The 14,843-nt window shown below is 45.1% G+C and overlaps 1 protein-coding gene across 1 annotated transcript in view; it reads right to left on the bottom strand.

Moving 5' to 3' along the window:
- ALPK1 (alpha kinase 1) overlaps positions 1–14,843 on the bottom strand; it is a 49,809-nt gene that overhangs the window by 8,523 nt on the left and 26,443 nt on the right. Inside the window, exons 4-10 of the mRNA XM_075090071.1 lie at positions 9,022–9,220; positions 6,970–7,029; positions 5,537–5,623; positions 4,745–4,821; positions 3,101–3,196; positions 2,483–2,587; positions 26–2,048 (exon numbers count right to left, since the gene is read on the bottom strand). Coding sequence (XP_074946172.1) covers positions 26–2,048; positions 2,483–2,587; positions 3,101–3,196; positions 4,745–4,821; positions 5,537–5,623; positions 6,970–7,029; positions 9,022–9,220 — 2,647 coding nt within the window. The remainder of the gene's footprint in view (positions 1–25; positions 2,049–2,482; positions 2,588–3,100; positions 3,197–4,744; positions 4,822–5,536; positions 5,624–6,969; positions 7,030–9,021; positions 9,221–14,843) is intronic.

The following is a 14,843-nucleotide window of genomic DNA, read 5'->3' as shown; positions in this document are numbered from 1 at the left end:
AGTGCCCATCACTGTGGAAACTTACAGTATGCTTTATGAAGCTGTTTAGACTTAAAAATTCCAGTAGGCTTCAGTCTCTGGACAAGCCAATTATGTTCTACCCCTGCCAGAAGCTGCATATAATCATCATCCCCCAGCAATCGAGCTTCAAGGATTTCTTCCTGTGTTCTGCCAGGCGCGAAGGTAAAACCACTTCCCCTTGGGTTCAGAAATGGACTCTCAGGGGAACTCTTGGGCATCTGTGCTGATCTGCACCACGAACTCAGAGATGAACTGGGTTGTCTCTTGCTGCTCACCACATCCTGAGACTTTTCTTCATCTTCTTCAGTAGTGGCACAGTCAAAGTGCTCAGTTACGGATACCTTCTCCCCCGAGGGCAAAGCTGTCAGTCCACTGGGAGTTGATTGATGCTCTGGAACAGACGCTGTAGGATAGCTGTTTACTAAGCCTCCAATACTGATGAAATCAAATTCAGTGTCATCTCGTGTTTCTGCTTGGGTGTCAACTTCAGGCACTCTGATGGATCCATTTCCCACCATGGTGGATTTCCTCAGCCAGTCACACACAGAGTTGTTGCTGGCCATTTTCAGCTCAATGCTCGTTGATAGTACAGAGGCACCCCTGTTTGTGGGGGGACGCACATCAAACGAGGGATCCTCTGTGCTATCTGCAGTTTCTCCTTCCGGGAGGACGCACACAAAGCGGCTCTGAGACCTGGAGGCTGAGGAACCGCCTCCCTCCCTGGTCCTGCAGCCCAGCTCCGCTCGGGAGGAAGACTCCTTTTCCTCCTCCACCCTGGGAGGAACCGAGTAAGGGGTGGAGAGGGAAGGAACAGAGTTGTTCACCTCCCCTGCTTTCTTTTCTAAAGAGCTCTTTCCATGGTGTCTTCCCTCCTGCAGCTCTTCTCCATGGAGAGATGCCTTCTCTACCAGCCTCCCAGCTAGGGGCTTATCCACCTCTACGGAAGGCTGAGGAGATCCCCAAGAGCTACGCAGACGCTCTTGAGGAGAAGGATGCCAGGCTCTGGGAGGTAATGAGTGTAAGTTTGCAGCTTGACCATTTTCATCAGATTCCGTTGTGCAACATTGCTCCTCTGCCGAGCCCTTTTCCTGCTGCTGCCCTTCCCTGGAAGGCTCTTTGCTGCTATTACAGTTTAGCTCCTCCCAGCTGGATGAGTAGCTTGATTTTGACAGCTTGCACCAAGAGCTCTCCGAGGTAGTGGTTTGACTCCTGTTTTGCCGTCTGCTGAAAACACCGTTTGCATCATTTATTTCTATTCCTAATGGCTCAATCTCTTCAAAGGAAATTTTCTTCACATCAGAACTGATGTATTTATTTCTCTGGCCACTGAGGCTCTCTGAGCTACTTCCTGCTGTTGGCAAATTCAGCATTTTTGCAGCGCCTTTCCTCTGGTACGTTACTTCTTCAGTAGTACACGCAGTGTCCGTGGTTTTGGTTTCTGTTCTTAAGGTTGTGATACAAGCTCCCACTTGGGTTTCTCCTGACGCAGTTTTATGAATCCTGCAAGTATTTCTGAACACTTCACACACGGAGAGGTGATGCTGAGAATGCATGACAAGGATTTTCTCAAAGTTGACTTCCCGTTGCAGGATAGGTTTTTCCACTGTGCCTTTATAACTGTCTGGAACGTAAGACCTGGCATCAGAATTAGGGAAGCTTTCCACCTGCAGGTGCTTCTTCACAGATGTGATCAGAGCCATGATCTCTCTGGCAAGCCTTCCTTTCTCTTCCACTTCTGTAAATGAAGTGCTGTATGAATGCAGTTTTCCCATGGCTTCTCTACACAGCTGGCACACCTCACGGAGTTGCTCACTCTCCCCATAGAGCCATCGATGCACAGTTGTGAGGCAGAAAGCCGCTTTAATAAAACTATGGAGCTCCTGCTTGCTGGGGACCGGACTCTTCTCATTCTTGGTGAGGAGGCCAATCTCAAAGGACTCTTTGGCTTCAGACAAGTAAAACTTTCTCTTTTCTGGGGGACAGTCCTTGGAGTGACTGTAGGACAGCAAACACACCCCACGGATGTTCTGGGAAGGGATGAAAGAGGAATGAAGGAATTAAAAACCCGGACCTCTGTCAAAGATAACTAAAGGGAAGAAAAAAATATGTTTCTTCCCCATATACAATTTGAAGCAAAACATCAGCACTAACTGCTTGCTGCTGTGTTTCCTGGAGGAAATAATCTTGCTCTTTTTTTTCCTTTGAAATATAGCAGTAGTTATAGGAGAAGCAGCATTTCCCAGATGGGCTTGAAAGCCCATCCTCACTCTGTGGATAGATACTGCTTTCTGCCCATCTGCTTAGCTTCTGATTGGAGTTCAGAGCAACATACAGCATCACACCCACAACGCAGACACAATACCCTGTATGATGCAATGGTTGAAAGCCGGATTAGAGTCAGATTCAATAGCCTGGACTCTCTTATACAAATAACACTTTCAGAATGAAGACTAATACTCACCACGGCTGTGAGGACAAACAGTGGGGTGTACTGGCTGTAGGCTGCCGCTAGTTTGCAGGCCTCAGCAGCTGATAATAAGCGATGATTGAACTCTCGCAGCAGGCTCTAGTGATATGAAAAAAAAAAAAAAACAAACCACAAGAAGGAAAACCTCATCTCAAAGGCCTTCTTTTCAAAGAGATGGGTCTACCTGGTAAGCAAGGAGCTTGGGATTGTTTCCTGACTGTTGTAGGTTCCCAGAGCTCCCCGAATCCTTTGAGCCTTGAAAGAGCGGGACATCGTATCTTAAATAATCACAGCCAGGACTGTTTCTGCAGGAGCCTTTTTGCTCAGGTTTACCATCGATGTGTCACTTTTTGACTCTATAAATATTCTACCTATTACACAGACTCAGGCATACATGCTCTGTAAGTACTCTTAATGTTTTCTTTCTCCTGAAGCAAGGCATTCTTCCATCTAGGCGCCTATGTACTTTTTCACCAGGAGCAACAGAAGTTTCTTCAGCCCTCTCTGCACAGGAGAGGAACTGGAGGAAGAACAAAGCGTGGGCAAATCTGGGTCAACAACACACAGTCCATCTGGAGAACCTACACATACAAATACCAAACCAAGTCTTACCAGGTCGATCTCAGCATTGGTTTTAAAGCGTAGGTAATCCTTCTCATTCATGGAAGCAAAGACGTCTGCCATAATACCCAGGGAAGTAGCAATTCCCTGAGAAAGAAATGGAAAATTATCATAGTGTTTTTCCCCTTGTATTTTGAATTTTACTGCTTACAATAAAGTAGATTCTATGCAGATCATACCAGAAAAAAAAAAAAACCTAAACCAACCAAGCAAGATCCAAAGAGAAGAACTGCTAAGAAATACAGAGACACCATCTTGGTAGGGTTTTATTAATTTCAACTTGCCAAAAGCGTAGCCTAGTGGACACGTATGACCTTCCATGAGTGGCAGTTATCCCTATTACCACTAGCTCTAGGTTTCAACATAAATGGCATTGCATTTTCCATAGCACAGCATTTTCCCGAGGCGCTGTTTGTGACAATGAAAGGGAAGCCTTGTGATATCACCAAAAGCAGCATTAAGCCCTTGGCTAATCACACCTGAAAAAAAGACTCAATCTACTTTACCGTTGTTTTTCAGAAAGCCAAAAATTATGTTTAAGAACTGGCTGGTTGATCCAAGTCTTTAAAAAAAAACAAACAACAACAGGTAAAGACATGTAGAGAGATGATAAAGTAAGAAATCCTCATCACAAATAGCCTAAGAAAACAAGCTTTTTTTTTTTTTTGAAACAAAAACACTTCCTTAGCTTATTGCACTGTTTAAAAAACCAAATAGAGTTGGACAAAAGTCAAGAGTTCTTGGGGTTTTTCTGGTAATTTGTTTCTACAGAACCAATTAAAAAATAAGACATGAACATGTAACATATAGATGTATGAGCTTGCTAATTGTCTCTCTCTGGAAGGTTTGATCTGCACGTGCTAGCTAAGGCTCTGCCCAGCTATATGCTTAAGAACACCGGGAAGTATCTGTATGCTTTCCACAAAATTCACTACACATCTTTGCTCCCATAGAAACGTTCTGAGCTTGAGGTTGAGCTTTAAGGTATGGCAGAGGAGAGGTGACAAGGTCTGGTTTTGTGGTATATCTTATGCTGAGGAGCAATTACAAAACTCCTTAAAGCATCACCCTAGGACTTGCAAGACTTAGGTTCACATTCCTGTTTAGCTACGGACACACGGTGTGACTGTTTCATCTACAGCCGGAAGATTAGTGCGGCCAAGCCTCACTAAGGTGTTAAAGACAGATACAGTTGTTGCGAGGTGTTCAGATACCGGAGTGCCATCACCCACAACAGAGAGTGTAATGCGGCTCAGCAAATAGATGTGCCTCGTTACAACAAATTAGCCTTACTCCTAATATATAAGATCTATGCCTGTATTCTGGTATTAGTCTGCCCTGGTCAGAGGCACCTGTGACAGCCTGGGTGATGGCTCACTTGAGAGGATTCTGCTTAATGAAAACTATTACTTTCATTCCCCTGAAGGAAAAAAAGGTGTCCGTAAGCCTGTGTATGCATGCGGAAACTATGTGCAATACAGACTTCGGCTAGAATATTTGTCTCGCGTGTTAACCTTGAGTCTGAGGTGTGTAATTGAAACATTAGTGCTAAAAGACTTTTCTAATCTAAACAAAAGCTAATCTGGCATGATTATTAGATTGGTAAGGATATCCACAGTGAAAAGGAAATACTACCTTTTTGTCTGGTTGAGGAAGTTTGAAGTATCCCACAATTGAAGCCCAGATCAACTCTGCTGCCTCATACCACATCCCTGAAATAAGTGAGAAAATTAGTCACTAAGCAGATTCACTGCTCAAGATGCCGTTTGATAGTTTATTTTACATCTCCTTGAGTCAGGAGCCCTCAAAACAGTATAAAGCTATCCCATGGCATATTTTTTTTGCTTTGGTGACGCTGAACATTTATTAGTTTCCTTTAGCTTTTGGCTGTGCATAAACATACATTTTATGGTCATAAAAGGCTTCAGCTCAACAGTCACAGAAGATGAAAGGTCACATCAAAAGCTTAAAATTAAGGCTGTTGGCCTCAAGTACCAAGCCCTGAATACAGAAGCCCATCACACCGAAAAGTAGGGATTTTTTCGTCTACGGAAAGGAAATTGCTGTGATGTACCTGTGATAAACTGCTGCATGCCTTTGGGAACAGCAAATTTGGGAAAAGCGTTAGCAAACATGGAGCAGCACAGGGCAAAAGGGAACAACATTTCAGACTGCTCCCCAAATTCTGGTAAGATTAGCAGTAAAATAATTTCTAAAATGCATTTGCTCGGTACGTGGCTTTACTAGGTCCTTGATGCAAACAGGGTGTACAACTCACCTTCTGTGGCTGTGTTATGGGCATCAGGTGGTCTACACAAGCTAAAGCTCGAACGTATGCCTAATGTTCCATTTTAATGCTTGACTGCAAAGGGAAAACAAAAAATAGGGGAAAAGCCTTGAGCAGACCTTTAGAGAAAAAAGCCTTACCAAGCTTTTGCAGAATTTGTCCTCTGATTTGTAAGCAGACTGACTGAACAAGTATCCTATCGCTTTCCTTAGCGTATCGCCAGGTACCTGCAGAAAGAGTGGCAAAACTCAGTAGAGAATGAAAAATGTTGCTGTCATTTTAAGCCTCTGAGGGCAAGCTAAGTCCCAGTAAATCGCCAGGATTCTCCTCGTTGAATTCAGCTGCTCTGAGTCAGGACTTACAGTCAAAGTGACAGTGTGTTAAGGAATACAAGTAGACAGATATATGGGCATGTAGCTCGAGTGACAGCTATACAGAGCATAAAAACAATCTAAAAAGTAAAAGGTACGTCTCTTCTGTGAAGTAACAAGAAGTCATTTTATATATACAATGTACAAAGTTCCACTAAAAACCCATCTAAAGGATTAATATGGGACAACCTTGCTGTCACCAGTATACACAGCAGAGCAAAATCCTTTTAACCATTGGCAAAACATGTTTTCTTTTCAGATATCGGCACCTCATGAAGATTAAACCAAAAGTTTTCCTGTTAACACAGAATGATTAGTTACACAGGCTTTCGTTACCAAATCTATATTGGATTTCCAAATAGAATATGAAATAAAATCAATAAGCTTTCCTAAGTATTGCAAATATTTTGCTACGATTCTCAGCATGAAGTATCTGTTCAACAACACATCTTCAATGTCAAACAAACAAGTGTTGCCATTGGACATTACAAAAATAATCTTAAAATAAAAGCATAATCCCAAGAGAGCTGAAATGCAATGTTTTGCATAGCCAGTCCTACTTGAACAGTGATAGCTGGTATTTTGTTTAAAGCCCTCTTGCACAAAGGCCCTTCTTCTATGAGAACCTCAGTTTCACATGAAGAAAACAAACCAACAAAACCCAGAACAGGCTTCCTAAATTTTCTAAGTTTCATGGTTGTAGAGAAGCCTGAGTGTATTGATTAAGTAAACCCTGGAGCCCAAGAAAAAAGAGAAAACAGATATAAACCCCTAAAATATATTGTCTCAAAGACAAACAAATAATTATAGATATCTGTAAAAATTAACAAATTCTTACCATTAGAAATACTACACATCCCTCCAGATCTGAAACAAACAGCATGACCCATGCTATAGTTTTTTGACAGGAAAAAGAAAAGTTATTTTAAAATTCCCTGGACAAAGATTAGTAGGAAGGCTGTCAATCCAGAATATTTTTCCCACCCAAGTGAAGACATACAAAGAAGAATTATGGAAATTTCAAAACAAAGTTGAAGTTTCCACATTTTAGCAAAGAATGGTAAAGAAAAGAGAAATGTGATGTAAGGAGTCATTGCTGTGGTCGGATCGGCTGTATTTGAAGCTTGTGTGACTGTTAAATTTAGTATCAAAAATCCCACCAAAATAGCAACTACGAAACTGGGAAAGAAATACATATGTACCTGTTGCTCCATTGGCGTTAATAAGGCTGCTTAGGATATATTCGGCTTTTAAGAGTTTACCTGATTAAAAAAAAAATAGACAATTAATGTAAAAATGTATCACGTGGCACGAAGTGAACAAAAATATTCATCAGTGAAAGCCCCTGCAAACTGTACTCTTCCTCCCGGCACTGCCAGTGTGCCCGCACTTAGACTGAACTTTCCAGTTCAGTACGCGCTGCAGATGCTACCTCACGCTCAGGAATCTCTTTGACACAGGCTATTTCACGTATACAACAAAAATTGCAGAAAATGTTCACAAGGCAACTCTTTCTAGCCAGATAATTGCTTCAGAAAAATCTCGTCAAGAAGCTGCATGATATGTAACCTGATATATCCCGACATCACTTGCACATGGATTTGTTGCTGTCAATAGTCATGAACGTACGTGCACTACGTTCCATAATACGTGGTTGCGCAGTAAGATGAGATTACACATATACCTGTTTTACTTAAAACCCTACACTTTCCTGGAAGAGGATGTAATCTTAAAACGTGAGAAAGTCTTCCTCGAGTCAAGCTCTGGTATTTCTATTGAATTTCTGCGCATGCTGTCTATGTTCTACGGTGCGGCTTCAGCCAACCAACTGCAAGAGGAAAAGAACAGATACCTCTCCTTTACCGGGGAAGCTAGGGCTGTGCCTTAGACTAAACCCAAGCCCTGTGCTGTAGGCAGGTGCTCATTTCTCACTCTGCTCTTCCCTATGCCTTGGGCTGCTGCCCAGAGCAGGGAAGGTGGCAACAAGATCGGGACAGGCACCGAGCTGCTGGCCACCCCACCAGCTGGGATCCCCTGCTCTTATACCTGCTCCAGAAGGAAGTAGTCTAACCTGCTTCCTTCAGCAACAGAGCTGCTGGATTTTGTCCCAAGGAAACACGGGCTTTCGAAACCCATTTTGGTCTCACTGGGGAGTTTACCAGGAAGGAAGCTCTGCAAATCCACCTCAAAGCCAGCTGACTTGACGTCCCACCTCCAAAAGCGTTAGCCGCAGGCTATGCTGCCTCCCTGTCACTCTGTACCTAGCTTTTAAAAACCATCTTAAGCACAGAATATATAGCCAAAAAACCATAGAAAGGACACAGCATGCAACACAAAGTGGGGATTCTGCCTTTTGGCTCCCTGTCATACTGCTCAGAGGTTTTGTTGCGTGGGTGGAGTCACCCGTGGCAGGCTTGATGGGCTGCAGGAGACAACTTAAGGTCTACTTTGATCAGCTTGATTCATGTTGAACCTTGCTTCTTGTCTCAATTGCCCGGCTGAATTCAAAAAGGCTGTTCCAGCCAGTGTCACAGCTGAACTAGCCCATCAACGGGAGCGTGCCACTACCCAGATGCCATGGCAATGGGAGCACGGGAAGCCCACGGCCACAAATAGAAATGGCTATGCAGGGAACTTACAGTTCTCTCTTCTACAAATAAAGTGTTCCTCTGTTGGGTTTTTCAGAGCAAGTTTGTCTGGCTTTGTTTTCTTCTCCCCAATGGGACAGTGGGAAGATGGATTAAAAATCCTTCAGGTGTTGCCTACGTTATCGCAATGATGGATTTTTAAAATTTTTTTTTTTAAAATCAGTTTATCCTCGAGGGGTTGTAGGCTGCATTGTTTGCATAGTCAAGTGGTCCCACTGACAAAAGAAAAAAAAGCAGCTGGGACAGTGCAGAGAAAATGCCGGGATTCTAATTTACTATTTAAAGGCCCTTGGTCAGAAGTATAGCAATTCAGATATCCCTGTTTGAAACCAGCAGGGAAGATTTGTTAAGGAACAAAAGCTCCAATTAGTATTTTCCACACCCTTTCACAATTTTCTCTCCTGCTTTTGGCTCTGAAACCCTTTATACCAGCCCCTTTGTGCTAGTGAGAGGAGCTAGGAGGGCTCAAGGGGGCTGGGAGCGGGCTGTGCGTTTGAAAAGATGGCACCAGGGCCGTAAGCATGTCATCCCCAGCAAGGGACAAAGTGTCTTCTTCAAAGTCAAGTAGTTCCTAATTGGGCTTGAGCAGAGACAGCGGAGCGGTACCTGTGTTGACGGAGAGGCGAGCCTGGCGGATGAGCACCTGAGGACCGATCGGCGTGGTGGGCTGCAGCCTGTGCAGACCCTTGGCGATCTGAAGAAGTTTGCTGGAGGCATCAATCCAATATAGGAACCGGTCAATCAGGAACACAATAGCAGTTGCCGTTACGCAGTCCTTGACCGTGATGGAGGCTTTCAAATACACCTGAAAAGAATGCCAGTGCCATGGGACAACCTTGGAGAAACTCACCTCGCAAAGGCTCACTGAACTGTCTACAGAAAATATTCAGCTTCAGTAACCCGCTGTCTACATACCATTATAGAACAGAGTATTCGTAGTTGTTTGCTCTAAGGTGGCTACGCAGTTTTACGGCAAGTGAAGTAGTGGACATTACGAGAAGCGAATATTCACTAGCAATTAAAAGGCTGTCTCGGAATTTCTCCTCACCTTATAATCTTTATGTTTCTACGCATTTATACGACGGAGAAAGTCTTCGTGGCATTGATCAGAATGGATTTTTTATAACCTGTAACTATGATTATTCCTGATCATATTTTCTTTTTTAAGATAGGAAGGTTCCAGCTGTTTATTTTGTTCGAGCCGTGGATCATATTCCTAGTTTTCCTTTGGTCTTTCTAATTGTTTAATATTGGCAACAGCATAACTTGGCAGTCTTAAATTCATTAATTTAAGTCATGCCCAACAGATTACTAGCAGGAATAACAATTAGCTTAAAAGGGGGGCATGAGTCTGGAAAGACAGGAATTGGTCACTAGCCATTGTCCCAGACAGAGCTCGAGCCACTCCTTTGTAAACCACAAACAAGCAAACAGGCCAGGAGCCCGATGTTTTCCCCCTGCAGGTCATCTTTAATGACTCCTAAGCCTGTATGAACTCTTTTGGATTCCCACAGCAGCTGAGCCATCACACTGACAGGAGGAATCAGCCAGAGCTCCTGAGGCAGCCACGAGAAGGCACACAGCCTCATCGCGGTTGCAGAAGTCCACGTGGACCTGGGGACATCTACCAAAACCCAACCCCTTCCCACGGTGGGCAGGGGGGTGGTACTCCTGCCCAGTGGAGCAAGGAGGTGCTCCACATGCTGACATCCAGGCAATTCCCTTTTGACAGGTTTGTCATGCAGGATGGGGAGGATGGCATCCAGTCATTTTTTCACTGGAACATTGGCTTGAAATACAGCCATTGGCTGTAAGGGAAGACCCATCTCGTCAGCTACAGAGCTTCATGGGTGCCCTGACCTGTCTGGTTTTTGTGTCACCCGCTGTTTAGCAGCCTCATGCTAACTACGGAGAGCCCAGATTCCTACTGCCCAGCCTGGTTCGAACACCTGGGAGCTGGCAATGGTTGAGTACTGCTTTGAGGTGTGCTCAAATACAAGAAAAAAAAGATAAAACACCAGGACAAAACCCCATATTAAACGATACGAAGCCTGCTCAGGAAAAAAAAGATGTGTTTCTCATCTCATTCATGTCAGTGAGTAACTCCTCTCATGACAGAGCAAAAGCAGCACAGGAGAGGGAGGATCAGGCTCCACAGTGCCATCAGAGGATGGGAGGCTGCCAAGAAGTCCAAATCCCCTCTAAAACTCTCCCATTTTTGCCTTAGCACCAGCCTCCTACCCTTGCCTTCCTTGTGTAAACGCACAGGCAGAGCCCGAGAGACAGCAATGTCCACAAACGGCTTTAGATACCACCCAAGCTTCTTGGACTCCTCTCTAGCCTCATTTCTATTCTCTTTGCTTTTAGCTCAGAGCCCCACGATCTGACCACAAGACTCGACTTTCAGCAGCATAACCACCGTCTGAGGTGTGCGGGAGAAAGCTCATGTCAAACTGTTGGGAGGAGAGCCCACACTGTACGGCACGATGGCCGGCTTGCAGCACCAATCTGTTGCAAGCGTTTGCTAGCTTGTTTGCACTTCAGCGAAGCGGATTTGTACAAATTTCCCTTTTTTTCTTCCCTGAGCCCGGGTTGGATTTTCTAAGAGGATGGCACTTGAAAAGGATTCCTGGAGCTGGGCACGCACAGCTCCGCTTGTGCCGGCCAACAATGGAGGAATCCCCTTCTCCAAGCACCTGTAAACTGACACTGCAAACCAGCCATTCGAAATGCTCATCAACAGGCCATATATTTAAGCACAGAGCATCGCCTAATCTATTTTTTTTCCTCCCCTTCTTCCTTTAATAGATCGGAGCACAAAAGCCTGAGAGAGGGTGACCTACCAAACAAAAGGGCCTTTGAGTTCCTAGGAAAAGTAGACTTGGAGGAGGATGGAAGGAATCCAAGTGGCCCTATTATTTCCACTTGCACTAATTAGACATTTTTCTGTCAGCTATTGAGCACTGCTGAGAGGCCAAACTCACTGAATTCATTTCTAAAGTGTTTACAGAAGTTTGCATCTGTTTGTGTCTCTTCAGGAGGAAAATAAGCACTTCAATAGCATTGTGGAAAATCTAAACGAAGCATCCTATTCTGAAGGGCTTGGCAGTCTTGCAGCTGCATAATTTAACTCTCCGCTCAATGCCGAAACCTCTTGTGTCCCTCTCCAAACCCAAATGGACACAAAATGTAGAAAAGTCAAGCCAGGGGGAGAAACTCGGCTATTTTTTTTTAAAAGGCAGGGCTGCATGCTGTGTGGCACACAGAAACACGGTTCGATGTCAGGCTTTGCAATTACGTCCCCCCTGTTCCAAGCAGTACACCAAGAAATTAATACCCGCTCCTTTCATTCCCTGCCAACTCGTGTGGCTGGAAAATTCCTCAGCACCTACAGCTAATGCACCGGCGTGCTGGGCACGCACCCAAACCGTGCACAAAGACCCTCCCCACGCCACTCTGAAATGAAACAGGGGAGCGGGTCCTTGTCACCCAGCCCAGCCCAGGAAAACCCTATTGACTTCCACGTTGTCACAGCCGACCCCGACACAACCAGAAACTCGACGCCGCTCGCCGCAGCCCGACACTTTGTTCTGCATAGCGCCCTAAACAGATTTACTCACTTTCTTTATCGCTTTAAAGCCAACGTAGGCGCATCGACACAGAGAGAGAGAGAGAAAGAGCGAGGTACGTGCGCACTTTGTTTTCACATCTGTGTCCATGATGTGAAATGCATATGTCTAATTGAGTTTATGACACAAAGGGAACCTCGCGGCTGGGAAGTGGAATCAGGTGGTGAGAGAATTAAATTTGCACCAGATTTCTATACACGGACCATTGGGGAAAATGCAAAACAGCCTTTAGTGAAGGGGTTTTTTTTCCTTAATGGCAATGAGTGGGAGGGTGTGCTGTTTGCATGGTTTCCTGCATTAGTGAGTTAGCTCCTCCTCAAGCCGGGGCTGAAGTTTGGGTCCCAGCTTTGGGTTCAAAGCCACGACGCCTCCTTTGCATTGACAATGGGAGCCGCTCCCAAGAGAGGGGAGAAGCTCAGAACCGGGGCCATCTGGCACTAGGACTGGCAGGAAAGCGTCAAAGGGAAATTATTGGTGCATAGTAAATGAGGATGAGGAGGAGGGGAAGAAAATAGGGGAAAATCTTTATGTGGCGGCTGATGTAAGAGGAATTACAAGCCCAAATAAATGAAATATTGATTTAATCCACTCTCTCTGCCCTCTTTATAAAGCAAGAATCCCGAAGGCATCCCCCCCCACCCCAGCCTGTAGGCTTGGGAAGGTGTCCTTTGGGAAAAGGCTTCTGCAAGTGGCTAAGTTAGAAAGCAGGGGCAGGAATCATTCCACTTGCAGAGCGTCCCCACACTTTTGCAGACGCTCTGGATTTCTGTGGTTGCTTATATCCCTTCGTCTCAGACTGTTTCACAGTCTTTGTTTCATTTCTAACTGCAGTTGAGGTTTAATATCTTAAGGAAAAAAATAACCAAAACCAAGAGCAGTCAGCAAAGATTTTCCAAGTCTGTGCACAGGGCAGGAGTTTCAGTGGCATATAATTCCAGGTACTTCAGCTCCCTCCCAAGAGCTGCGCCTAGTTAGCACTTCACTGAACCCTAACAAATTGCCCGGTTTTCTTTCCCCCTATGTTCCTCCCCTGTCAGATTAAACAGAGTCACAACACCAATGGATTTGGCTGAAATCTTTCACCCTTTTACCCCACGCGCTGTTAGCAAAGCCTGTCTTTCCAAGAGACCAAAGCTGCTGTCACCACATGGGACTTCTCTATCAATCTCTGCCTTTCAGCTGGCAATCAGAGCCCACTCAACAAATAACAAGGAATTAAACCTCCTACCACCTCTGTGATGGGCAGAAGAAAGCACGCAGATGGATACGCTTGAAACACGGGATGGTCAAGTCACACAGTAAATAGCTGCACACTGAGTAATAAGAAGCTCCTGGACACTTTCCTCTCTGCTTGGAGCAGTGGAGAACCCCATTTAATGGCTTGAGCTTCTGAAGCTGTTAATTAGCTCAAGTTATTCATCCTGAAGGCAATGGAGAGTTGGGTTTTTATTCAGTGGGAGCAGCACTAGGTCCATTATTAGCAGCATAAAACACCACAGAATGGGTCACTTTTTTACAACAGACCGCATCTTGCTTCACCAACTGAGAAAGTACTAGAGCAAGAAGAACTGCTTTTTTCAAAAGCCCCCCATTTTTGCAATTTAACTTGCCACTAATTTCACTTCACTTCTATTGGCATGTTCAACGAGCTGCTCTCAGCTTCCACCCTCTGAGGGCCACTGCTGTTTGCAGGAAGCAGAGCTCCAGCAAACCAGTGCCAGGAGAGTCCCGCTGGCAGGACCAGCTCCATCCCTCACAGGACAGAGAGGACCTCCCACAGCCCATCAACATAAAGCACAGAAGGCACCATCCCTGATCAAGCTGCTGTTGGCATGTAGTTCTCTGTGCTGAGTAGCAATAATGGAGCGCACCTACCCGCGGGGGCAAGTGGGAGAACCATCTGCTGATGAACTTGAGCTGTCTCAGGAGGGAGGAGAGCAGCAGGCGGCTCAGACTGCTGAACAGCAGCATTTTGGGGTGAGGACAGAAGCAGAACCCTTTAAAGTGCCGAGGAAGCTCCTTGAGGGGGAGCCCCTGAGGGCATCGTGTATCTGACAAGGCAGCAGGGATTCAGGGGACCACAGTCATCGGCAGGGGTGCCTCTTCTTAATTATTACCAAGGATAGGTACAACAATTATTTGGTGGTCCTGATCTGTCCTGTGGTGCTCAAGCTCTAGACTATTTATAAATTATGGTGGCAATTCCCTGTGGTACATTAAAATACTATGTTGAGGGGGATATTTTAATACTTAAAAATAGCTAAGTGCCAGTGACAGAACACCCCCTGAGAAGGCGGCATCAAGACCGTTATAACCAGCTAAAAATCCGAGGGTCTCTTTCCTAAATCTGTGTCCTGAAAACACCAATCCATTTGTGAAGTAGTTTAATTTGGAAGGAAAACATAACATAGCAATCTCAATAACAAAATATTTTAAAGTCTTTTTCAAGGAGGAGATATTCCATGAAGCTGCATCTGAGAAGAGGAAATACTACCCATGAGGAAAGTACAGTCCTAGAGGGACCCAGGAGCAGACTTCCATTTCTTTTATTTGGTGGTCCACATAAATTCTGCTGTAGTCTTCCCACATAGGCAGCAGAAGACTGAGTGCTTTGCAGCATTGCACACTGGCAGCATCAGGGCAGTCACCATGGACCGCGGAAGCTCTCCCGCCTGGCACCTGATCTCTGATACTTCTCATTTACAGAGCACCAGGGACCGCGTAGCATGAGGGAAGCTGGGGTGCCACAGATTCCCTCTCGGGTTGAATTCAGCCCATGGCCACAGCGCTGTCTTACAA

The sequence above is a fragment of the Phalacrocorax aristotelis genome, chromosome 4 (genome assembly GCF_949628215.1).
Source record: "Phalacrocorax aristotelis chromosome 4, bGulAri2.1, whole genome shotgun sequence".
Classification (NCBI taxonomy): domain Eukaryota; kingdom Metazoa; phylum Chordata; class Aves; order Suliformes; family Phalacrocoracidae; genus Phalacrocorax; species Phalacrocorax aristotelis.
This window is presented reverse-complemented; position numbering and strand designations above follow the sequence as displayed.